Source organism: Chiloscyllium plagiosum, unplaced genomic scaffold (assembly GCF_037043375.1).
Source record: "Chiloscyllium plagiosum isolate Xiang-an unplaced genomic scaffold, Cpla_swu_hap1 HiC_scaffold_7, whole genome shotgun sequence".
Classification (NCBI taxonomy): Eukaryota; Metazoa; Chordata; class Chondrichthyes; order Orectolobiformes; family Hemiscylliidae; genus Chiloscyllium; species Chiloscyllium plagiosum.
The window spans coordinates 19,828,632-19,853,590 of NW_028270145.1; the positions used below are offsets into that span (position 1 = coordinate 19,828,632).

At 38.9% G+C, this 24,959-nt stretch overlaps 1 protein-coding gene across 12 annotated transcripts in view; it reads left to right on the forward strand.

Annotated features, from left to right (window-relative positions):
- hdac4 (histone deacetylase 4) overlaps positions 1 to 24,959 on the forward strand; it is a 528,171-nt gene that overhangs the window by 438,803 nt on the left and 64,409 nt on the right. For all 12 annotated transcript variants that reach the window (XM_087988782.1, XM_087988780.1, XM_087988779.1 and 9 more), the window contains 2 exons: positions 3,659 to 3,845; positions 8,974 to 9,107. In XM_087988782.1, the coding sequence (XP_087844908.1) occupies positions 3,659 to 3,845; positions 8,974 to 9,107 (321 nt within the window). The remainder of the gene's footprint in view (positions 1 to 3,658; positions 3,846 to 8,973; positions 9,108 to 24,959) is intronic.

The following is a 24,959-nucleotide window of genomic DNA, read 5'->3' on the forward strand; positions in this document are numbered from 1 at the left end:
ATCTTAATGAGGGAAGGTAAACACTAAATTGATATTTTTCAATCCAAAATTTTGTTAGCTCTTGAAAATTGATTATCAATGGTGCAATGCTGCAAAGAAGATATATGGCTTGAAGGACTGAATGTTCATTGTTGTGTTCTCTGAGCACATAGTTACAGATACAGATTTACTCAGATCCCTTGTCTTGGTTATGTTGCAGCGTTTATTAAATTTTATACAAAGGTTTATTCAGGCTTCCCATCAATTTTTTTCAAACTTGTCATAAGCAAGAAGATAAAAAGATTGAGCATTGCTAGATATTGCCCCAATCCTGCCCCCTACAGGACAGTTCAAATATAATGCAAGGTTGATTCACCTTCATCCACATTCTAAGTATAGTAATACCAACAGTGCACAAATGAATCTGACAGAATAAGCACATAAGTGCAATTCCACATTAACTACTTATAATAATTGAATTACCTGAGGATTTATGCATTTGTAATTCACTGTATTGACCTATCAGCATCATGGTTTCGACATGTCAAATTCAACAAACACATATCCACACAATATACATGTGTCCATGAGGGTGCAGCACATTGTAATCAGCAGGAGGTTTCCAATGTTTTTAATATCTCATTTATATTTATATTTTAATTGAATTTCCCATCATCTTTCTCAGCATATACCTAATGTGGTGTAGCTTCAATTTGATCCTTTCTTGTCCTATCACGATAAAGAATTATTTCATCAGTACAATCCATTTTCTAATATCTCACCTAGGTGGTTGTGTGAAAGAATGTTGTCAGACTATTCAGTGTGTTTTGGGGGTTGTTTCGTGGAAGCAGTGAGGGGGAAGGAATCTGATAAGTCTGAATTTATCCTCACACAAAATAGCAGTTTCCAAAAGGGTCACTCAGTATGATTTAGAATGAGAATCATGGCATTTTGTCCCACAGCCACTCTGTGCCAACTGAAAGCAACTAATTCAACATAGACCAAAGGTTGAACCCAGGATCCAGTCTTTGTGGTGCGTGCCATACCATGTGATGTCATTCAACCATTATTATGGTCTATTACATTTATTTCAGTTTTAATACTCCATCCTGTTTTCCTTGCGATTTAAAAAAAGATTAAAATTAAATGCCTAGTAAAGTAAGGATATTATTAAATTCGAGAGGGTTCAGAAAATGTTTACTTGGATTTTTCTGGGACTAGAGGGTTTTAGTTTTCAGGAGAGGCTTATTGACTTTTTTCACAGAATTGCAAGAGCTTGAGGGATGACTTCATGTAGGTTTATAAAATCATGAGGGACATAGATAAGGTGAATAGCAAAGGCATTTTCCGTAGGGTAGAGAAGTTCAAAACCAGGGGGCATATTTTTAAGGTGAGAGGAGAAAGATTTAAAAGGGACCCGGGGGAGGCAACCTTTTCACACACAGAGTGGATCTTGTATGGAATGAACTGCCAGAGGAAGTGGTAAATAAGTATACAGTTCTAACATTTAAAAGACATTTGGACAAGTACATGAATAGGAAAGGTTTAGAGAGATATAGGCAATGCACAGACCGATGGGATTAGTTTAGTTTGGGAAACTTGGTCATTATGGATTGATTGGATCAAAGAGTCTGTTTCCATGCTGTATGATTCTAATCCAATGATTGTTCTCGATATATGAGTCTAAACAGTTAATATGCCAGATCATTACCTCATGGTCTGGATTATTGCTGCTAAATTCAAACATTCTCCTCATTGGACATCTACTTACCTTCTGTGGAGAGATCAAGCCAGTGTGAGGGAGAGCGAGCCAGCATGGGGAACAGTGAGAGAGTGAGCCCAGCGCGGGAGAAATCGAGCCCAGTGCAGTGGCGTTAAAGATCTCCCAGCAACAAGAGCAGGTGGCCCAATGTCTCCCAACATCTGCGGTGGCATTGAGCACAAGGAAATCAGGCCCAATGCAGAGGGAATCAACTCCAGCACGGACGAGTTTGAACCCTTAGGGGGAGCGTGAGCCCAGTGTGGCTAAGCACTTAAGCAAAACTGCAATGTTGTACTTCTAACTTTATTTCTTTATTTTTCTATTTATACTAAGAAGAACTCTTATGTTGAACTTTTAACTATATTTCATTATTTTCCTCCTTTGTACCTAAGGTTTTGTATATAGGTACCTTTGTACCTAAGGTGGAGCCAGGAATGGCAACATTGTACACTTTTCACCTTTGTCCTGTTTCTGTTTACTTTAGTACATGTGACAATAAAATCTAATTCTAAATTGTTAGATGTGCATTCTAGTGAATGACTAAGTAGCAAATAGGCCTAGGCACATTTTTCCCCTTACTCTCTAACCTGGTGATGATGAGGGCAATTATACTATTCTGCTACTGCAGTAACTGAGAACAGCAAATTAAACAGTTACCATGAATCAAAGCAGATGCATTCTTAATGTGTGGCTCTGCATCACATGAAATGATGCATTTAAACATAGTGAAGCCACATCAGAATATGTCTCCATGTCCGTTAACACTGCTGATTCTTCACAGGCAAAAGTTTAGTCCAGTTTTTCTGGTTTCAGATGAAGTTGAGAAGATGGGAGCTTCATGGTAGTGAGCATAACATATTTTTTTTAGAATCACAGTAACAATAAATTATGTCTATATAGTGAATGTAAAGTTGCCATGTCTCAGAGGACTGTAGGGGTGCTGTCTCATTAGAGAGAGATGACTGGTGGTGATTTAACCTGATGGTCACCATACCTCAGCAAAGTTGAGAAGGTGGGACCTTCAAGGTATTGAATGTATCATAATGAAATATTCCAAGAAATCAGTAGCTAAGGAATGGAGTTGTGGCAGATACTGAAGAAAATAGCTTCAGACTTTTCAATGATTAACTGGAGGACATTTCTGCACATCTGATATTGGATCTTGGATAAGCAACCTGATAATTTACTAGCAATGGAGGAATTAAGAGGTAGTGGTGTATTAAGCTGGATATTGTCAGCATACATATAAAAACTAATACCTAAATGATACCACTGAAGGGCAGCAAATAGATGAGATGTACATTGGGAAGGGGAGCATGGCTAATTGACTTTTCTTTAGCATAAACCAACTCATTGAGATAGCAGTAGTATTTGTTTCAAAATTTTGTTTTGCTGTTTTTCACATTCCTGTCCACATTCTCATTAACAAGAACAATTCTAGTAATGCGGCAATACCTGTGACGAAAGAAAAGTATTGATCCAGTTTTAGTTTTCTGGTTGTTTCATTAAATCCTGTCATAAAACTGATGGGTTAGTGTTTTGTGCTCACTGATATCTATGGATGGGAAGCGCTGAATCGTAAAACCTAGCCTTTGTGCCTTGGTACACATGTCCATTGTTAAATGAATTGTCAATGAGAGTCAAAATCTGCAACAAGGTCCAATTGTGTAATTCTCTTGCACCTTTCAATGCATGGGAGAAGATTCCGTGAAGATCTCTGATAATACTTGTTCTCCTATTTGTTATCCTGGGTCGTATTAACAAAAGCTTGCTCAGATACCATGATTAATGAAGATGCTACCATGGTCATAAGAAAGTGTGACTCACCTATGAGAATAATCCAAAAAAATACAGTAATGAAAGGTCTTGTTTAATTTATTTGAACATTTAACTGGATTATTTTTCTTTATGGTACAGCAAGCACTTCTTCTGGAACAGCAACGTATTCATCAGCTTCGCAATTACCAAGCATCCATGGAAGCTGCAGGGATCCCAGTATCATACAGCGGGCACCGTCCACTCTCCCGAGCACAATCATCACCTGCTTCTGCCACCTTTCCTATCTCTGTTCAAGAACCACCCAGTAAACCTCAGTTCACTACAGGTAAGCACTTATAAATCTAAAAATCTGAATTCTTGCTAGTGGTGAAATTTACACATCCTGGTCTTTATTATTCCTCATCATACAAAGGTTTTTGGATTCTGTTTATAATGTATTAGTTAAGTTTATGCTTAATGTGCTTATTATTTAGCAAAATATATGGAATGCAAAATTACGACCTTAACACCATCTTCTTCGCCTCTGTGTTATTACATTATTTGTTCGACTTAGGATGCTGGAGGAGTTGCTCCTTGTTGCAGTTAAATGTTTGGATTATCAAAGCCATTATTTTCAATCCCTACGTCAAATTCCATATCCTCCTCTACTCTCCACCTCAAGCTCTGATTGTCTCTGATTGAATCAGATTGCTGTGAAGCTTTGGCCTATTCAAGCACAAACTGAACTCTGATTCCATGTGCACACAAATACTGTCCACTTGCACCTTCTGTACACTATCTGCTTTTGTCTCAAATAAACTAAACTGAAATCTCATCCTATTCTTTATCACTTCTTGATTCAGTATGATAACAGTGTGTTGACCAGCATCCCATTCTTCATCAATTTCTTTGTATCCCATCTTAGACCAAGTTCTGCTTAATAATGAATGTTGCCCTAATTGACCTTCTGATTCCCAATGCCTCAGATTTCAAAATTTTAAAAATTCATCTATGGGATGTTGGCATTGCTGACATGGTGAGCATTTCTTGTGCATTCTTAGTTGTCCTTGGACTGAGTGGCTTGCAGGGACATCTCAGGGTAGTTGAGGGTCAACTACATCACTCCAGGTCTGGAGTCATGTGCGGGTCAGACCAGTTAATAATGGCAGATTTTCTTCCCTAACAGAAACATTAGAGTCATGCAGCACGGAAATAGACCCTTCAGTCCAACTAATCCATTGGCAAACATAATTCCAAGCTAACCTAGTCCCTCCTGTCTGCTCTTGGCCCATATCCTTCCAAACCTTTCCTATTCATGTACTTACCTTCTTAAATGTTGTAACTGTGCCTGCATCCATCAGTTCCTCTGGAATTTCATTCTACAGACAAACCATCCACTGTGTAAAAAACTTTCCCCTCATATCTTTTTTAAATCTCTCCTCTCACCTTAAAAATATGCCACCGAGTCTTGAAAGCCCCAACCGAGGGAAAAGACACTTACCATTAACCCCATCTATACGCCACACGATTTTATAAACCTCTATAAGGGCATCTCTCAACCTCCTACACTCCAGTGAAAAAAGTCCCAGCCTATCCAACCTTTCTTTGATATTAAATGGGTTTTTGCAACAGTTGATGATAGTTCGTGGTCACCGTTGCAAAGACTGGCTTTCAATTTCAGATTTATTCATTGAATTTAAATGGCTTCAGCAGTCATGGTGGGATTTAAACTCATGACCTCAGAACATTAGCCTGGGCTACTTGTTTAAGTTCCTTTAAGGCCTTTCTTCTCCATATGTCTAGAACATTCCCCAACTTTGGCATCATATTACTTGAATACCTACCATCCCTTTACCCAACCATCTGTAGCTGTGCTTTCAACTGTGTAGGTCTGCCTTGGAAACCTCTCTTTGATGAAGGGCAAAAGTTTAGACAGCTAATGGCACAATTGCTAATGACAGTGACAGGAGAATACGCAAGAATATTAACTGATTATTCAGAATATTAAGAATATTAGCTGACATATTCCTTCAGTTCGAAGAAATTAAGCTATTTTGGTGGATTAGTGCTGCTTAGGACTCTACCTTCAAAGTTATGACAAACAATTATTTTAGATACAGGCAGAACCATAGGCTGATGAAGAAAAAGGGTTCATGACTACTGAGGGCCTTGAATTTGAAATGCATGGCAAATCTTATATAGATAGTTTTAGTTCTTAGGAAAACATTATTAAAATATGCATATTTAAAGGCCAAAGCTACGACTTAATATGCTGAGAAGAACACCAACATAGCATGTTGCTAAATTTGTTACCTTGAATACTTCTTCAGAATAAGGGATATAACAATCCTTGAGTTAAAATAAGTGAGGATTTCTTGATCACTATGAAATTAATTGATGTGGAATTTGATGTATGAATTTCTCTGACACACTTTTTTAATGTTTTCAAAGGACCAAGATTTTACATTCCCAGCGCCAAACTAAACTTGATTTCTTCAGAACTGTGTTGCCAAAGCACAATTACATTCTTAATAATCCCTGAATTCTCCATCCCTCTGACAGCAGCTTCTTGTATATTCCCCTGTCACCATCATTAGCAACTGCTTAAGCCCCCAGAATAGATAGAAATGCTTTTAAAATTTCAATGCATTGTTTCTTTGACAGTAGGGGGAAGGACTGTGAAATGGAGGATCTTATCTATTTTTGCCAGCTCATCAATATTGCTAAGATGTGTAATGAAGGTTCATGATATGTTTTTGCTGTTTTTATTATTATTATTATGAATCCTGGGTTTTTAAAGTGGTCAGAACCAATTGTAGCTTTAAATTTATTTGAATTCTTATATTGTGTGTTAAGAAGAATAAAACATAGATTTCGTTCACATTTACATTTGAGTTCTGAAATGTAGAGTGTAGGTTGTCTGGAAATTTGTTTACGTGCATTTAAATAAGGCTTTTAAAATAAAGAAATTTTGAGGTGAGTAGCTCAAGAAAGAGAGAAAGAATTGAGCTGTTGCCTAGCAACAAGGTGCTCTACAACATGCAGACATGGAGATAGAAACAGTTTTCTTTTTGGAAAGGAACACAGAACTATCCATAAGATTAGTGAATTATAGGGATCTATGAGAGACAGACAGGCTTTTCAGACTGAAAAGGCCTGTCGCATCAGCTGTGCAGTTTCAAAAGTCTCCAAAATTGTCAGGGCTGAAGACAAGAAGTCTCAAGTGGCTTACTGTCAGTGACGGATACGTTCCAGAAATAGAATGCTGTGGAAGAGTTGCATTAGCAATTTGCTTGAGTCTCAGGAAGAGACATTAACTAAAGAAATAGCATCAAGTAATGCAGAAATATATTGAAGCAAAATAAATTACATCTGCATCCACTGAACAATGAACTTTTAGGTGGAAACATCATGACCCCCTTACTGGGGTTTAGTATCTGTAGAGTTGTTAAGAGTAAAGGTTTGAATCTTTATTTCTGATATTTGTAATAGCATCATTTCAAATGATTGCTGTAATGCAGAAAAAAATTTTTTCCCTTTTGTCTGTGATAAACTTTGATTAACTATTGTGAAAAGTATATGAACATATTCACAAGTACTGTCCACCACAGTTAACAAATTGCCAAAAACAAAATCTATGGTCTATTGAGCCACTTTGGTTTACTTTGGGATCTGACTTATCCAGTGTTCTCATCAATTAAGGTCAGAACAGAAGACTACTGTAGTAAATCATTGTGGAGATAGAGTCAGCAACAGAATCGCATCTTTGTTTTGGTCATTTGCTATACTCATTTCCTGGACCTTGGATCTAGTGGTGAAAACTGTTCCAATGCTGGAAAAGCATCACCTTCCTGGAAAGACTTAGTTCCCTACACTTATGTACAGGTAGTTCTTGGAAAACATGCATTCCAGCAGTGCAATTTGGCTATAATGTCACTGAAGAATTAGCAAAAGGTATTTTCAAGAACGCTGACCTCTGTTCACAACAGCGCGATTCCAGCGGGGATCAGTTCGTGCACTTCATTCTGCACATGCGCCGATGTCCGCGCCGTTCTGCACATGCACCAATGTCTATACCAAAGACTCCGTGCCATTCTGCACATGTGCAGTGTCAGTGCTATTGTTCATGCCGTACTGCGCATGCACTGTTGTCATAAATTTACTTTTGCATTGTTAATAAATATGATTTCAACCTTCATTCAGGCTGTGCTATACTTTGTGTTAGACTTCAGAGTGACTTTTGAGTGATCATAAGTGGTATTTTTTGCTAGTCTGCCCCAATCCCACTTTTCCCATAGGCCCCCATTATTTATATTAAGCGATTTTCTATTAAGTGAGGTTTTGTTAGAATGCAATTGTGGCATTATAGGAGAATGACCTGTAGAATTGTTCTTGGATTTTCAGGTGCTTTAGATTTTTTTTCCACTATATCCTCTAGTCCATTCCTGAAGCAATCATTTCTCTAAGATGATTGGTGAGATTGTAATTTACTCAAAACCCATTACAACAAGCTAAAATTGGGCATGATAGCTCCTTGGCTGTGGGCTGTAATACTGCAACAATTAATGAAAGATGCTCTTTAAGTAAGAGCTCAGTTTCCCCAATGACATCATTCCACTGTCATTCCTCAGGAAGATGGAAGGTTTGTGTGGTTCAAGTTCTGGTTGTAAGTTATGGCTAAGTTTAGTCCGCTGAATTTGATATGATTGTAAGATTGTGTGTGTTGTGCCTTGCTGTGCATAGCTTTTCAACTAAATTATCGAAGTTTGAATTCTTGTGGACATCCATGGCTTCTTGTGCAAGCAATTTCTGAAATGCAAATTCAGATTTTTATTTATTTACTCTGGCCTCAACATTGCAGGGATTCTCCAATACATCGAGAATGTTTTTTGACAGTTTAGAAAACACGAGACAAATTTTCAAGCTTAAAATTCGGCACCAGTATCAATTGAAAATTGATTTTCATACATCAGTGTAGTGGATAAGAAAAATGACTCAGATTATGCTATGTTGTATTAAACACTGACTAGATGTTTTATTTACATGAGGACTATTGGAGTTCATAAATTAACTGGGTATGACCAGTATATGTATGCCTAGGTTTAATATCCACATGTTCTAAGAAGGGATTTTCTACTTCCTGAGGGTTCTTTTCCAGTACACCAGGCAGAATGGCTATTTTCTGTAGTTGGCTCCTAGCTAGGTAGCGGACAAACAGCTGTGTCATTAGCAGAAGTTCTTCTTTAATTAATAATCATTTACACTTGAAACTCATGAACAGAAGAAAACATGTTGAGAGTCTGTGAGCATGGTTCTTGAACAAGTCAAGGATTTCAACAAATCACTATCTTCTGTTGCAGTCCTGAGCCCAGTAGGAGGATTTAGTTGCGTTTTAGTTACTCATTTGACACTTTCTTTTGCTCCTGTTTCTGGTATATTGTTTCTTGAATGATTTCTTTTAATTCTTGTAACAGGTCTTGTATATGATACACTGATGCTAAAACATCATTGTACCTGTGGAAATACAAACAGCCATCCAGAACATGCTGGCAGAATCCAGAGTATCTGGTCTCGGCTCCAAGAGACAGGCCTACGCAGCAAATGTGAGGTAATTTCCAGAGACAGAAAACAAACTGTTGTTATCTCTATTGAGTAGTACAAAATGATTATTATTAGAAAACATTTAAGTACATACAACCTTGAGCAGATGCAGAAGCAAAAGTTAGTACATTTACCATAGCTAAATTACCTGTGACCTGTTGTAAAGCTTTATGCAGCTTGCACAGAGAAGACTTAGATTAACTCACCTGTTAGACATATCATGGAATAAATGTATGTTAATGTGATCTAAATTGGAAGAATATATTTAGTTGGATGCATTGTGGGAAATCTGTTTAGGTAAATTTACCTAAGTTCAAATTTTATTCATAATGCAAAGACGGTTTTTCAAAAATCGTAGACTAAGTGTAGGAATTATAATTTCTCCCATCCTGCTTTTCCATTTCTGTTCACCAAGTACCAGAGTATTTTATGCTGAAGAGCATTTGGGGGCTTAGTGGCCTTCTTTGAGCTGCTGAGTTTGTGAACCTGGAGTGATTGTTTATTTCATAATTATCAATTTCAAATGTGAATAATTTTCGTTAGGAACAGTCATGGAACTAGACATATAGTACTCACCACCTCTGGGTACAGCATTTCAATGTTGATAATTTTACGGAACTTGATGTACTTTATATAATTTGTTTCTGTTCTTTGTGTGAATTTCTATCACCATTGGGAATGTTTCAACATGCTTTACATTACAGAATTGTCAATAATGTTAGGGATCAAAATAATTATATCTAAACTAATAACATCCTAATTTTGCAGTTATAACTGTGACAAAATTTAGAAGTATTGAAGCTGTAAGGAAGATGGTAATAAACTTGCAGCTCTAGACAGGCTGGTGGAATAGATAGACATATGGCAAATTAAATTTATTGCAGAGAATATTCCATTTATTCAGAAGAAATAGGATAGACAGTGATATTAAAGGATGCAATTCCAAAGGAGGAACAGGAGCAGAGAGACCTGGAAATATTTGAAGGTACAAATTATTGGAAGTAGGAGGGCAGGATGAGAAAGCAGTTAATAATTCCTAAACTTCAGAAATAGTGGCAATGAGCTCAAAAGCAAGGAAGATGCAGTGTATCTTTATAAAATGCTGATTTGACCTCATTTGAAATATAATGTATCCAGTTCTGGGCACTGCACTTCAGACAAGGTTTGAGAATATTTAGAAAGGGTGACAAGAAAGAAAAAAATTCAGAGAGTTAGTCCAGGAATCAGAGATTAGGTTAGGGCTGTTTTTTTAAGAGAAGATTTGGTAGAAGTACTCAAAATCATGAAGGCTCTGAATAGAGTATTTGTATTTTTTTTATACATGTTAGTCTGTGTGACAAATACCAAAAACAATTAAGTTCTTGTTTGGATAGATGTCTTGAAGATTATTAACAGCAATAACTATTTATACAGCTCTAATTTCACAGACTTAGACACAGTCTGGCTTTGTGCTTACTGATGTTATTGTACAAACACATAGCTGATTGACTGAAGAGGTACTGCACTGAGAAAAACTGAAGGTGAGGCCTGACAACAGTCCATAGTACACTAATGAATCCTTTTAAGACATGAAGGCAATGGGACGTTCAACATATTACCTCTTCTCCTCACAGCCATCAGTTCAACAGTCTCCCAGAGAACACTGCTCATACTGAATGATCATGCAAACCAACTAGACAAGGTTTTCAGGTAGTTTCATTAAACCTGTTTTAAAAGTTCACATTATAGAAACAGCGTCCCTAATTAATCAAATGCATCCAATGAATTTGTGTTGACGAACCATGCGTTATATCAGAATGACCTGTTCAGTTGGGAGTTGCCCTGGGAATCCTCAACACTTATTCCAGACCCCATGAAGTCTAATGGCATCAGTCCAACATGGGCAAGAAACCTCCTGCTGATTACAATGTGCTGTTCCCTCTCAGCTGTTGCATTGATACTCCTCTGTTTAGAACTGTGGAGGAATTTGAATTTAATTTATTGTCACGTGCACCCTCTCAGCTGTTGCATTAATACTCCTCTGTTTAGTACTGTGGAGGAATTTGAAGTTAATTTATTGACACGTGTACCGAGGCACAGTGAAAAGCTTTGTCTTGCAAGCAATACAGGCAGATCACATGGTTAAATAGCATAGATAAGCAAATAATAGATAAATAGCGGCAAAATTAAAGACACAGGTACAGGCGAATGCTAACAGTTTGTGAGTCCATGCAGTATTCTAACAACAGTAGAGTAGAAACTTTCGAAACCAGCTGGTACATGTATTCAGACTTCTGTAACTTCTCCCCGATGGTATAGATTGTAGAAAAGCATTGCCAGGGTGGGCCTGTTCTTTGAGAATGCTGGCAGCCTTTCCTTGACATCCGGCCTGCTAGATGGATTCTGTAGATGGGAGGTTGGCCTTTGTGATTGTCCGGGCTGAGTTCACACTCTCTGTAACCATCTCCAATCTTGAATGGCACAGTTATCATACCAGGTAGTGATACCTTCAGTCAGAATGCTCTCGATGGCGCATCTTTAAAGGTTGGCAACGGTATTCGCCGTCATGCCAAATTTTCTCAGCTGTCTAGGAAGAAGAGACGTTGTTTGGGCTTTGTAACCAATGTGTCCACATGAAGAGTCCAAGAAAGCTTGTTGTTGATGACCACTCCCATTTGTTCCAGTTCTGTGCTGTTAATGTGTAGGGGGGGCAGGAGTAACATCCCGCCGAAAGTCAGTAATGAGTTCCTTGATTTTGCCGGCATGGAGAGCGCACCGTTTTACCAGGTCTTCCATTTTCCGTCTGTTTTGTCGCCATCTGCGATTCGACCGTCTATGGTGGTATCATCAGTGAACTTGTAAATGGCATTAGTCTGATATTTGGTGATGCAGTCATGGGTATGCAGTGAGTACACTTGGGGGCTGAGTACACACCCCTGGGGGGGCTCCAGTTTTGTGTGTTAGGATGAAATATTGTCCCCAATCTTCACTGATTGTGGCCTGTGGGTCAGGAAACTGAGGATCCAGTTGCAAAGTGGGGCTTAGCCTGAGTTCACTAAGTTTAGTAATCAGTCTCGAGGGGATAATAGTGTTGAAGGCTGAACTATAGTCAATGAGTAGGATTCTTAGGTAAGGAAACACTGAGAATGACAAGAATACATAATTGCCAGGTTTGTGAAGGTTTGTAGCTCATCCAGAGTGCATTATGTGTTCTAGGGTGTAGGTTTGTTCGCTGAGCTGTAGGTTTGATATCCAGACGTTTCATTACCTGGCTAGGTAACATCATCAGTGGCGACCTCCAAGTGAAGCAAAGCTGTTGTCTCCTGCTTTCTATTTATATCTTTCTCCTGGATGGACTTCCTGGGGTTTGTGGTGATGTCATTTCCTGTTCGTTTTCTGAGGGGTTGATAGATGGCATCTAGATCTTTGTGTTTGTTTATGGCATTGTGGTTGGAGTGCCAGGCCTCTAGGAATTCTCTGGCATGTCTTTGCTTAGCCTGTCCCAGGATAGATGTGTTGTCCCAGTCGAAATGGTGGTTTTTTTCATCCGTGTGTAGGGCTACGAGGGAGAGAGGGTCGTGTCTTTTTGTGGCTAGCTGGTGTTTGTGTATCCTGGTGGCTAACTTTCTTCCTGATTGTCCTACGTAGTGTTTGTGGCAGTCCTTGCATGGAATTTTGTAGATGACGTTGGTTTTGTTCATGTACTGGGTCTTTTAAGTTTGTTAGCTTTTGTTTGAGAGTGTTGGTGGTTTGTGTGCTACTAGGATTCCGAGGGGTCTTAGTCGTCTGGCTGTCATTTCTGAAACTTCTTTGATGTATGGTAAGGTGGTTAGGGTTTCTGGCTATGTTTGGTCTGCTTGTAGTGGTTTGTTCTTGAGGAATCTGTGCACTGTATTTTTTGAGTATCCGTTTTTCTTGAATACGTTGTATAGGTGGTTTTCCTCTGTTTTCTAAAGATCGTCTGTGCAGCAGTGTGTGGTGGCTCGTTGGAATAGTGTTCTGATACAGCTTTGTTTGTGTGTGTTGGGATGGTTGCTGGTGTAGTTAAGTATTTGGTCAGTGTTTGTCAGTTTTCTGTATACGCAGGTTTGTAGTTCTCTGTTGTCCTTTCTTTCAACTGTGACGTCCAGGAATGCGAGTTTGTTGTCGGTTTCTTCCTCCTTGGTGAACTTTATGCCTGTGAGGGTGTTGTTGATGATGTTAAATGTCTCTTCTATCTTGTTTCGTTTTGTGATGATAAAGGTCTCATCAACGTAGTGGACCCAGATTTTTGGTTTGATGGTTGGTAGGGCTGTTTGTTCTAGTCTTTGCATTACTGCTTCTGCTATGAATCCTGATAGGGGAGATCCCATGGGTGTGCCGTTGGTTTATTCGTAGACTATGTTGTTGAAAGTGAAGTGGGTGGTGAGGCACAGGTCCACTAGTTTCATGATGTTTTTGTTGGTAATGTGATTGATGGTGGTTGGGGTGTGTGTGATGGTCTCTTCTAAAAGTGTGGTAAGTGTTTCCTTTGCCAGGTCGATGTTGATGGAGGTGAACAGTGCTGTTACATCGAATGAGATCATTGTTTCGTCTTCCTCTATTTTGGTGTTTTTGATGATTTTTAGGAATTCCTGGTTGGAGTGGATGGAGAGCTGTGACTCTTCCACTAGATATTTCAGTCTTGCGTGTAGTTCTTTGGCTAGTCTGTAAGTTGGTGTTCCGGGTAGTGAGACTATAGGTCTGAGGGGGGGCTCCTGGTTTATGGATTTTTGGTAGTCCGTAGAATCGTGGGGTGTTGGTTCCGTCGGGTTTCATTTTCTGGAATTCCGTCTTGTTTAATTGTCCGGAATTGTGTAATTTTCTTAGGAGATATGTAAGTTTGTTTCCTAGTTGTGGGGTCGGGTCTACCGCCACCTATTGGTAGGAGTTGGTGTCTGCGAGTAGTGCATTGGCTTTCTCTATGTAGTCCCTTCTGTTCAGGATGACCTTGAGCTTACCTTTGTCTGCAGGTAATATAACGATGTTTTTGTCTTTTTTGAGGTTTTCTAGGGCTTTCTTTTCTTGTGTGTTCAGTTTGTTTCCTTCCCTCTTTTGGCTCAGAGTAGGTGCAACTGTCTGTCTGATCAGTTGTTGTGTTTCTTCCGTGAGATTGCTGTCCTTCAATGTGGTTTCTAATGCCGCGAGGAAATCCTTCTTGTCAGCGTCTCGGTAATTGAAATTTAATCCTTTTACTAGTACCGCTTTTTCTGTATCTGATAGGGTCTGGTCTGATAAGTTCTTTATCCATGCCCCTGTATTATCAGTTTTGTCTTTTTTTGTGAGTTTGTCAAGTTTTTTCTTCAGGTCCCGATTTTTCTTTATCTGTGTTTGTCGTTGTTTGGTGTTTATGGCTCGTTCTACCGCATCTGTCCATTCTTGATTTGTTGCTTGTTTGAATAACGGTTTTTGGCGCACAATTTCCTGGTTGTATTTTCCGCGTCTGTACATATCTCCTAAGAAAATTACACAATTCTGAACAATTAAATGAAACCCGACGTGACCAACACCCCATGATTCTACGGACTACCAAAAATCCATAAACCAGGAGCCCTCCTCAGACCTATAGTCTCACTACCCGGAACACCAACTTACAGACTGGCCAAAGAACTACACGCAAGACTGAAATATCTAGTGGAAGAGTCACAGCTCTCCATCCACTCCAACCAGGAATTCCTAAAAATCATCAAAAACACCAAAATAGAGGAAGACAAAACAATGATCTCATTCGATGTAACAGCACTGTTCACCTCCATCAACATCGACCTGGCAAAGGAAACACTTACCACACTTTTAGAAGAGACCATCACACACACCCCAACCACCATCAATCACATTACCAACAAAAACATCATGAAACTAGTGGACCTGTGCCTCACCACCCACTTCACTTTCAACAACACAGTCTACGAATAAACCAACGGCACACCCATGGGATCTCCGCTATCAGGATTCATAGCAGAAGCAGTAATGCAAAGACTAGAACAAACAGCCCTACCAACCATCAAACCAAAAATCTGGGTCCACTACGTTGATGAGACCTTTATCATCACAAAACGAAACAAGATAGAAGAGACATTTAACATCATCAACAACACCCTCACAGGCATAAAGTTCACCAAGGAGGAAGAAACGACAACAAACTCGCATTCCTGGACGTCACAGTTGAAAGAAAGGACAACAGAGAACTACAAACCTGCGTATACAGAAAACTGACAAACACTGACCAAATACTTAACTACACCAGCAACCATCCCAACACACACAAACAAAGCTGTTTCAGAACACTATTCCAACGAGCCACCACACACTGCAGCACAGACGAACTTTAGAAAACAGAGGAGAACCACCTATACAACGTATTCAAGAAGAACGGATACTCAAAAAACACAGTGCGCAGATTCCTCAAGAACAAACCACGACAAGCTGACTAAACACAGCCAGAAACCGTAACCACCTTACCATACATCAAAGAAGTTTCAGAAATGACAGCCAGACTACTAAGACCTCTCGGAATCCTAGTAACACACAAACCTACCAACACTCTCAAACAAAAACTAACAAACTTAAAAGACCCAGTACAACCCATGAACAAAACCAATGTCATCTACAAAATTCCATGCAAGGACTGCCACAAACATTACGTAGGACAAACAGGAAGAAAGTTAGCCACCAGGATACACAAACACCAGCTAGCCACAAAAAGACACGACCCTCTCTCCCTCGTAGCCCTACACACGGATGAAAAAAACCACCATTTCGACTGGGACAACACATCTATCCTGGGACAGGCTAAGCAAAGACATGCCAGAAAATTCCTAGAGGCCTGGCACTCCAACCACAATGCCATAAACAAACACATAGATCTAGACGCCATCTATCAACCCCTCAGAAAACGAACAGGAAATGACATCACCACAAACCCCAGGAAGCCCATCCAGAAGAAAGATATAAATAGAAAGCAGGAGACAACAGCTTTGCTTCACTTGGAGGTCGCCACTGATGATGTTACCTAGCCAGGTAATGAAACGTCTGGATATCAAACCTACAGCTCAGCGAGCAAACCTACACCCTAGAACACATAATGCACTCTGGATGGGGTACCTCAGTATCCACTGTTGAGTGGCTGAGCAGCACCACTACTGACTGAACTATTTGAACATTAAAACACACAGCTGCTTTCCCAGGTCTACAGCAGATGGTGAGAGGATCAACCACAGGGACCTCGACTTCACCAGTGTGCCTGCTACAAATGTGTCTGTCTATGAAGATTTCAGTCAGAGTGACCACTGCACAGTCCTTGTAGAGTGAAAGTCCAGTCTTCACATTGAGGATATTCTTGCATTGTATTGTGTGGCACTATTAGCGTGCTGAATAGAATAGACTTTGAACAGATCTGGCAACTCAAGGGCTGTACATCTGTGAGGCACTATAGGCCATCAAGTAGCAGCAGAATTGTACTCCAACACAATCTGTAATGTCATAGCCTGGCTTATCCCTAACTCTACCATCACCATCAAGCCAGGGAATCAACCGTGGTTCAATAACCAGTACAGGAGGTACGTACCACGTGTACCTAAAAATGAGGCATCAATCTGATGAAGCTACAAATAGAACAGTATGCGAAGCAGCATAAGCTGAGTGATTCCACAACCAGCCGATCAGACCTAAGCTCTGCAGTCCTGTCACATCCAGCCATGAATGGTGGTGAACAATTAAGCAACTCATTAGTGGAGGAATCTCCACAAATATCCGCATCCTCAGTGATGGGGGACCCCAGCACATTGGTACAAAAGGTGTGACTGAAGGACTTTACAAGTGCCGAGTGGATGATCCATCTCTGCCTCTTCCAAAGGTTAACAGGTGCCAGTCTTCAGCCTCTTGGAATCCTCCATCTGATAACAAACTGTTGGAGGCATGGATACTACAAAAAATATTGAACCTGACAACATTCTGAAGTAGTACTGAAACAGGTGCTCCATAACTTGTCTCTCCCCTAGCCATCAGTAAAGTGATGGAAATGTCACCAAAAGTATTATCAAGCAGCACCTGCTCAGCAATAATCTGCTCACTGAAACTGTGGCCATGGCCACTCAACTCTTGACCTTATTGCAGCCTTGATTCAACAATGGACAAAGGAGCTGAATTTCAGAGGTTAGATGAGAGTGACTATTCTTGATACAAAGGTTGCATTTGACCCAGTATGGTATCAAAGAGTCCAAACAAATCAAAGAGGAAGCATTCTGCAGGTTTGAGTCATGAAGGAAGATGATTGTGCTAGTTAGAGATCAGTCATCTCAGCTCTGGGGCATCTCTGCAGGAGTTCCTTAGAGTAGAGTAGTGTCCTAGACCCAACCATCTTCATCTGCTTCATCAATGATCCACCCTCCATCATAAGATCAGAAGCAGGTATGTTCACTGATAATTGCACAATGTTCAATATCTTTCCCAACTCCTCAAATACTGAAGCCATCCATTTTCAAATGTATTAAGACTTGTACAATGTCAATGTTTTAGCCAACAGGTAGCGAATGATATTTGCACCACACATGCCAATTAGTGACCATCTTCAGTAAGAAGCATCTAACCATCACCCCCTTGCATTGGTGATATATTTAATTTGTCTATCAAAAAGGAATTTGGTTAATTTGTTATTAGAATGTAATCATATCTGTAGAAATGAAAATTATCAATCCCAATCCTACATCAAATCTCAAAAGAAAACTCCTGTTATTTAAGGTATTTGTCCTACCTATTCTTTTTTCCAAAAAAAAGTTGACTGTGCAATAACTTGTACTTTTATGGCATTTTAATAGCGATATGTTAAACCCAAAGTAAAAGAATTTTGATCCCCTAATTGAATCAGTTTATAAAACAATATTCTCCCAAAAATGTTTTCATTTTTAGTAAGACCTATGAGATATATCAGGTGAGACCATCACGTGGTTGGTTTTACACTGAAACATATTGCTAAATGCAAACATATTGTGATTTCAAAGACCTGAAGTTCAGCATGACACTGGCAACATTCCATCTGAACTTTTACCTACAAAGCGTTTACACTGTTACATGACTACATTGAACATTGTTTCCATTTGGAAGAAGTATAAATAGAAGCATAAAACCTTTGGTCAAATTTGGAATGTATTATTTCCATATATCATGCATTGAATTATATGAAAACCTATACAGTTAACATAAACCTAGAGATATGGTGATCATGTTACACCCACCATTGAATGTAATGGCACATCAATTAATAGTCAGAACATGTTAAATCATACAGTGCAGACTGCACTGTATTTCTTTCAATGAATTTTGTAGAAGTTACCTTACTATTCTGTTTACCTTGCTGAATTCTGCATCAGTCTTCCCTCATTGAGTAATATGAGAATATTTTCAACAGGTGAACTCTTGACCAGGAAACTTAGTTTATCAATATGTACAATAGACATAATTTTTCATACTTTGAGATAGAGTTTCAGAAGAGAAATATTACTTTTGACCTAATGTGATTACAATCCCATGCCAGTTCTCCTAATTTGAAATTACAATCTGGCTAAGGACTCATAACCTTGTTTTTTTAAAAAAGTCAACAAAATGTGAGATCTCAGGAGCTTAAATAAAGAAAAAAAACCACAAGATTCCAAGATAAAATAGACAAGACTGGCAACATCTGTTGAGAGAAAAATCAGTTAATATTTCAATTGAATCTCCTGAGTTTCTCCAGCATTCTCCATTTTTATTTCAGATTTCCAGCATCCACAGTATTTTACATTCATTCAGTATCAATGTTTTGATCAAACAACAATAAACATTAATATACAGAATTAGAACAGTACAACATTTTTCCAACATTCAGAATAAAGACAAACAATGATTGAACACACTCACAGAACAACAAATGCAGTCATGGATTTTTTCCGCAGAACCCTGAGACACTATTGATACTGTGGGTCATCAAATTTCAAACTTTACAAAAAGTTCCAGTTTCTTTCCTTTGAAGATCTAGTTTTGAAATTCTTTCAAAAGACACTGAATTCTGCAGTGACTGCTCACTTCCCAGTTCCTCAATCCCATCTCCTGAGATTGCATCCAACTGGATTAACAAGGCTGCACCCCAGCATTTAATTACCAACACAATTCAAGCTCTTTGGCTGCTCTCAACAGAATATCCCTACTGTCAGACATTTCTTTATCCAACTACCAACTCATGACAGGCAGTTTCCTTTCAGGTCCATTAAGCTGCTTTGGTCTCACCACCATCTTCGCCTGTTTCTGACAAACTGCCTGACTAGCAATCTCAAGGTAGCAAAATTTTCAGCAGCACAGCTAAAAGAGCACTGCTCCTGCTTGGAGCTGGTCTCTGTGTTTCTCTCTTACACACACTGCCTTCCTGTGTCTCCCCACCCCATCTGCCTATAATATCTGAACTGCCCTGAGTGACCCTGGAACAGCTTTGTTAAAAACCTTGCAACAATCCCACCTCTATTACTTGACAGGCCCTTAGAATCCCATAGAACTTCGTGTGCCCTGAATGTTACGATGTTCACAGTATACTGGCTTATTGCACAAATTATGTACGAGGAAAAATAATGAATTCCATCACAGCATACTGATATGTGTTGATGTGTCTGAAAGGGAAACTGGGAGCTTTAGCAATGTTGATATGTTGTCTTCACTACAGCTTATAGGCATCGTTGCAAAGTTTGTGCTGTCTAATTTGACTTCTTGTAAACAGTTTTGAATAATATGTGGCAAATCTAAAAATAATTTATGCAAATATATTCTATCTGATATTTGACACGTGAAGGGAAGCTAAAAGGTCATCATTTTGAGAATTGCAATTCAAATTAATTAATATTTCCTTCCACGTTAGTTGATTTCCTTAGTTGCACCCAGTATATCAGAGAGTTCAGCTTCTTTCCAAACTGTCTCTATTGTATTCATATTGCTGTTCTTCTCTCTGACCTCCAGAAGTTTGCTCTTTCTTTCTTAATTTCTCCCTAACTTTATTTTGCTTCTCCTTTTCTTGCTATCACGCTTCATTTTAGATGGGGTAAATAGATGGTACGGCAGTGAAATAAATTAATAATACCTGCAGGTTGCTTTTGGGGTGAGATGTGTGTGAAAAATAGCCCTCAGCAGCGCCATTTCCAACTCACATACTCTGCACTTATCCCTTTACCTTTACACTAACTCCTTCCTTTCCTACTAGTCTGTCATTCAGTCCTTCTATTCTGGTTTATTATTTTGCTGTCAGTCACTTGGCCCATGTATCTACTCCCTATGACTCTTGTGAAATGCAAACATTCTTACAGCCTCCTGTCTAAACACAATAGCCATGCTTTAACATGCATAATTCAAAGGTACAATTCTTAACAAAAATTGAACATTTTGGGATTTCTTTTCAAATCATGATTAAAATACAAGAATTATTTGCTATAGACAAGTAAATTAATAAATATCTATAAATTGCTAAGCTGAAATAGCATGAAAATTATTTGTAGAAACATATTTGGAAGAGGTTGATCAAGTTCATTAATGTCCTGTCGGGAAGGAAATCTGTCATCCTGACTGGTCTGGCCTACACGTGACTCCAGACCCACAGCAATGTAGTTGACTCTTAACTTAGTTAGGCATGGGCAATTAATGATGGCTTAGCCAGCGATGCCCTAATCCCATGAATGAATATTTTTTAAAAGTGCAGGAGAGGACCAAGAGACCGCAGTTAAGATCCAGGACAAATCCGGGGGCATTGTGCGCTGGAGGAAAATCAAAATGTTTATAAAGTAGAGATAAAACCTTCTTTAAAACTTTGCTGACAGAGGAGGAAACAAATTAATTGCAATTGGTTAGGTAACCATGTGACATCCTGACTGGGACCAATGCTATTCTAATGACAAATCAGAAACTCAGTGGAAATAATTTTTCTTGGGGTAATGGAAAAGGCTATCGAGAAACTGGTGATTACATGCCTAGCATCATTTGGAGTCAGAGACTATGTATGAGCAACTACATGCCGAGACGGACAGCGGGGGGGGGGGGGGTCAACCCTCCATACAAGAACACACCAGTGATAGAGTGTACAGTGAAGGATCCAGTTAAAGGCCACAGATTCAAAACAGAACAATAATTTACAGCAGGGCATATTCTGTTACTATGACATGGAACACTAGGAAAGCAGCAGGTCTCATTCAGAGTTGTGAGAATCACCTGAAACAGAGGGGGACTTGTCAGCTTGAACAGGAGAAAAGCAGATGTGCAATTAATGTTAACAGTGGGTGAGGGGTGTCCAAGTGATTCAACCTGGATGGGAGGAGCATATTATTGTTATGTATTAATATATGCAATTGCAAAAAGAACAAACATTTCAAAACAAAGTGATTAAAATTTTGCCTGGGAAAATCAGGATGCTGCTTGAGCTCAGACAAAAGATTTAACTTAGAAAATATATTTTAAACAGAAATTCAGGAGAGGAAGAGACCCCAAAATGTTTAAAGTGAATATTTTAAGGCAATAACTTTCAGCAAAGGCACACCATATATCTGTATGAATGTTACCAATGTGTGTAAATCTGTGACGTGAGGTGTGTTCTTCCTTCTACCTTGAAGATATCACTGGCCTGATGATAGTTTGCCCCAGAACGATGGTTCCATTGAAAGTTTCTGATGCAACTTGTCTCACTTATTAAAATGAATATATGATTGACACATTAGCTTCCTATTTTTCAAGTCTAATTCCCATTCTGTTGAATAACCTCAGCCTCTCAAACTGGCCAATAGTTCAGTAGAATTCAACCTAGTTAATGTTTCTGTACAAGCAGATCTCCTGTGGTACTACTCAGAAGTTCTTATTGGGATAGAATTCATACCATTTATTACATACTGAATTATTTTTCTACTGAGATGAAACTATAAGGTGTAACCCTGAAAATTTGAAATGGTTAATTGCCCTTCAGTTTGAAGATCATATATCCAGAATCCAGACTTTTATATTGTCAGTGTGTGGTTTTCTTCATAGAGCTATAGATTAATCCTTTTGACTGCAATATTAATAAAGTTATTTTTGACAAAGGTGGACTTTCTCTGCAGTTTCTTACTCCGTTGCTTTAAAAAAAGGTATTTAGAAATAAAGTGTAGCCAAGGAAAAACTAAAGTATGAAACTATTTTCAAATAATTTCAATGTGCCAATCAATTTCTTCTTATAGAATAAATTGATTTCTCTCCATAAAGTTTGATTTAAAGGTACTAGGCAGCTGATTAAGATTAGCATAGGTTGACTAAGTGTTCAGGTTTAAGGCTGTACAAGCTTCCTAGATGTTGCAATGTGTCACAGATCAGACAAATGCTTACCAGAAATAACTATATCTATGCTTGACTCCGAGAACTGCAGATTTCATTCAAGCACAATGAATTCCAGATTCCAAAATCGCCTATAACTGTAACTCCAATTGTCACAAACCCCTCTTCCACGTGTTTCTTTATTTCTTTTCATCTTTCTTTTTAAAGATCCACTCATAAATGAATGTCACCAGCATTGCTATATAGTATGGAAATCTCAGTATTGTAATCCAACATGTACTTTATAGGCTCAAAGTTGATTGATTTACTGATTTAATGAATATCTAAGCTGTAGCATGAAAAGATTTTGAAATGTGTAAGTATAAATTAGGAGAAAACAAGGACTGCAGAAGCTGAAGAAGTCAGAGTTGAAAAGGGTGGCGATAGAAAAGCACAACCCTGAAGCCCTTCTTACGCCCAAAATGTCAACTCTCCTGTTTCTTGGATGCTGCCAGGCCGGCTATGATTTTCCAGCACCATCCTTTCGACTCTTAAATATAAATTAGCTTGTTCATTAAAATTTCTTACCCGAACATAATATTTTCTGAGCAACTAAATTTTATTTCATTACTATTAAACTGCTATAGTTATTACTGTATAAATGTGTACATTAGAAATATTAGAATTTCATCTGCTAAGATAGCTAGATGGCTTGAATATGTTTATAATAATTCTGAAAGTATTAATGTTGGGGACTGCATTAGGCTCCACCAAATCTGATTATGTCATGCATTCTTAAGTCAGGGAAGAGTCTCAATGTGACATTCCAGTGAAGTCGGCCATGTCTTGCCCTAGCTTCTGATAATCTTAGTAATTATGTCTAAGTAGCCAATGTAACTTAAAATTAATATTGTCATTTAACACGCTACATCTTGTTGTTAAGGTTCACTAGTGGTTAATCCTTTTAAAAGTGTAGATTGGATAATTGGTGGCAGCAGTCTACCCAGTCGTGGTTAGTTCTGCATAAAATAGGATACATTAGCTTGGACTACATTATATAGTAGAGTGGAATACCAAATATATTGAACAGAATACTGAACAGCTTTTCTCTGTTATGCTGATCAAAAGATTTCACCTAATTGTAAGGTGGATTGCAAGATATTGGACCATGTGTACCTTAAACCAAGTTAAGTATTAAAAAACTACAAGTAATGAAAATGCATTGAAAATCAGTATCCTGTAAAAGATATAAAGGAACGGAATTAAATAAGTGCTTGACAGTATAAAACTTCAACAATGTTAAAAGGAGACTAGAAGTTGAAACTATTTAGTCTTGCACTTGCCACAATGAGGAGACAAACAACTGATTTGGGGAAAAAAAAGACACCATTTCATGCAGCATGAGAAAAGGGTGCTGATTGGTTGGGCCATAAATAGGATGGAGGATCATCAAGAATAGTTAACTGTCAATCTTGATTCTCAGACCAGGCAGATTGATTCTGATTGGTCAAGGCATTGCAATGAGAATGTAGCAGAGTTTGACTCATTTCTTCAAAAAAGATACACACTTAGTTCTGGGATAACGCGCGTTCCAGCAGCACAATTTGGCTACAACGTTGCTGAAGAATTGGGGAACGATATTTTGGAGAACACTTGCCTCTATCGGCAATAGCACGATTCCAGCAGGGATTGGTTTGCACACTTCATTCTGCACATGTGCAGATGTGCGCACCGAAATCTCCTCGAGGTTATGCATATAGAGTCACAGAGGTATACAGCATGGAAACAGACCCTTCAGTTCAACTCATCAATGCCAACCAGATCTGCCAATCTAATCTAGTCCCGTTTGCTAGCACTTGGCCCATATCCCTCTCAGCCCTTCCTATTTATATACCCATCTAGATGCCTTATAAATGTTGGAATTGTACCACCTCGACCACTTCCTCTGGCAGTTCATCCCATGCACACACCACCCACTGCATGAAAAAGTTACCCCTGGGGTCCCTTTTAAATGTTTCCCTCTCACCCTAAACCTAGGCCCTCTAGTTCTGGACTCCCCCATCACAGGGAAAAGACCTTGTCTCTTTACCGTATCCATGCCCCTCATGATTTTATAAACCTCTTTAAGGTCACCCCTCAGCCTCCGAAGCTCCAGGGAAAACAGCCCCAGCCTATTCAGCCTCACCCTGTAGATCAAATTCTCCAACCCTGGCAACATTCTTCTGAATTTTTTCTGAACGCTTTCAAGTTTCACAACATCCTTCCGACAGAAGAGAGACCAGAATTGCAGACAATATTCCAAAAGTGGCCTAACCAGTGTCCTGTACAGCCACAACGTGATTTCCCAACTCGTATACTTAATGCTCTGACCAATAAAGGAAAGCATACCAAACTCATTCTTCACTTTCCTATCTACCTGCACCTACAGTTTCAAGGAACTATGAACCTGCACTCCAAGGTCTCTTTGTTCAGCAACATTCCCCCCAGGACCTTACGATTAAGTGTATAAGTCCTGCTCTGATTTGCTTTTCCAAAACATAGCACCTCGCATTTATCTGAATTAAACTCCATCTGCCAC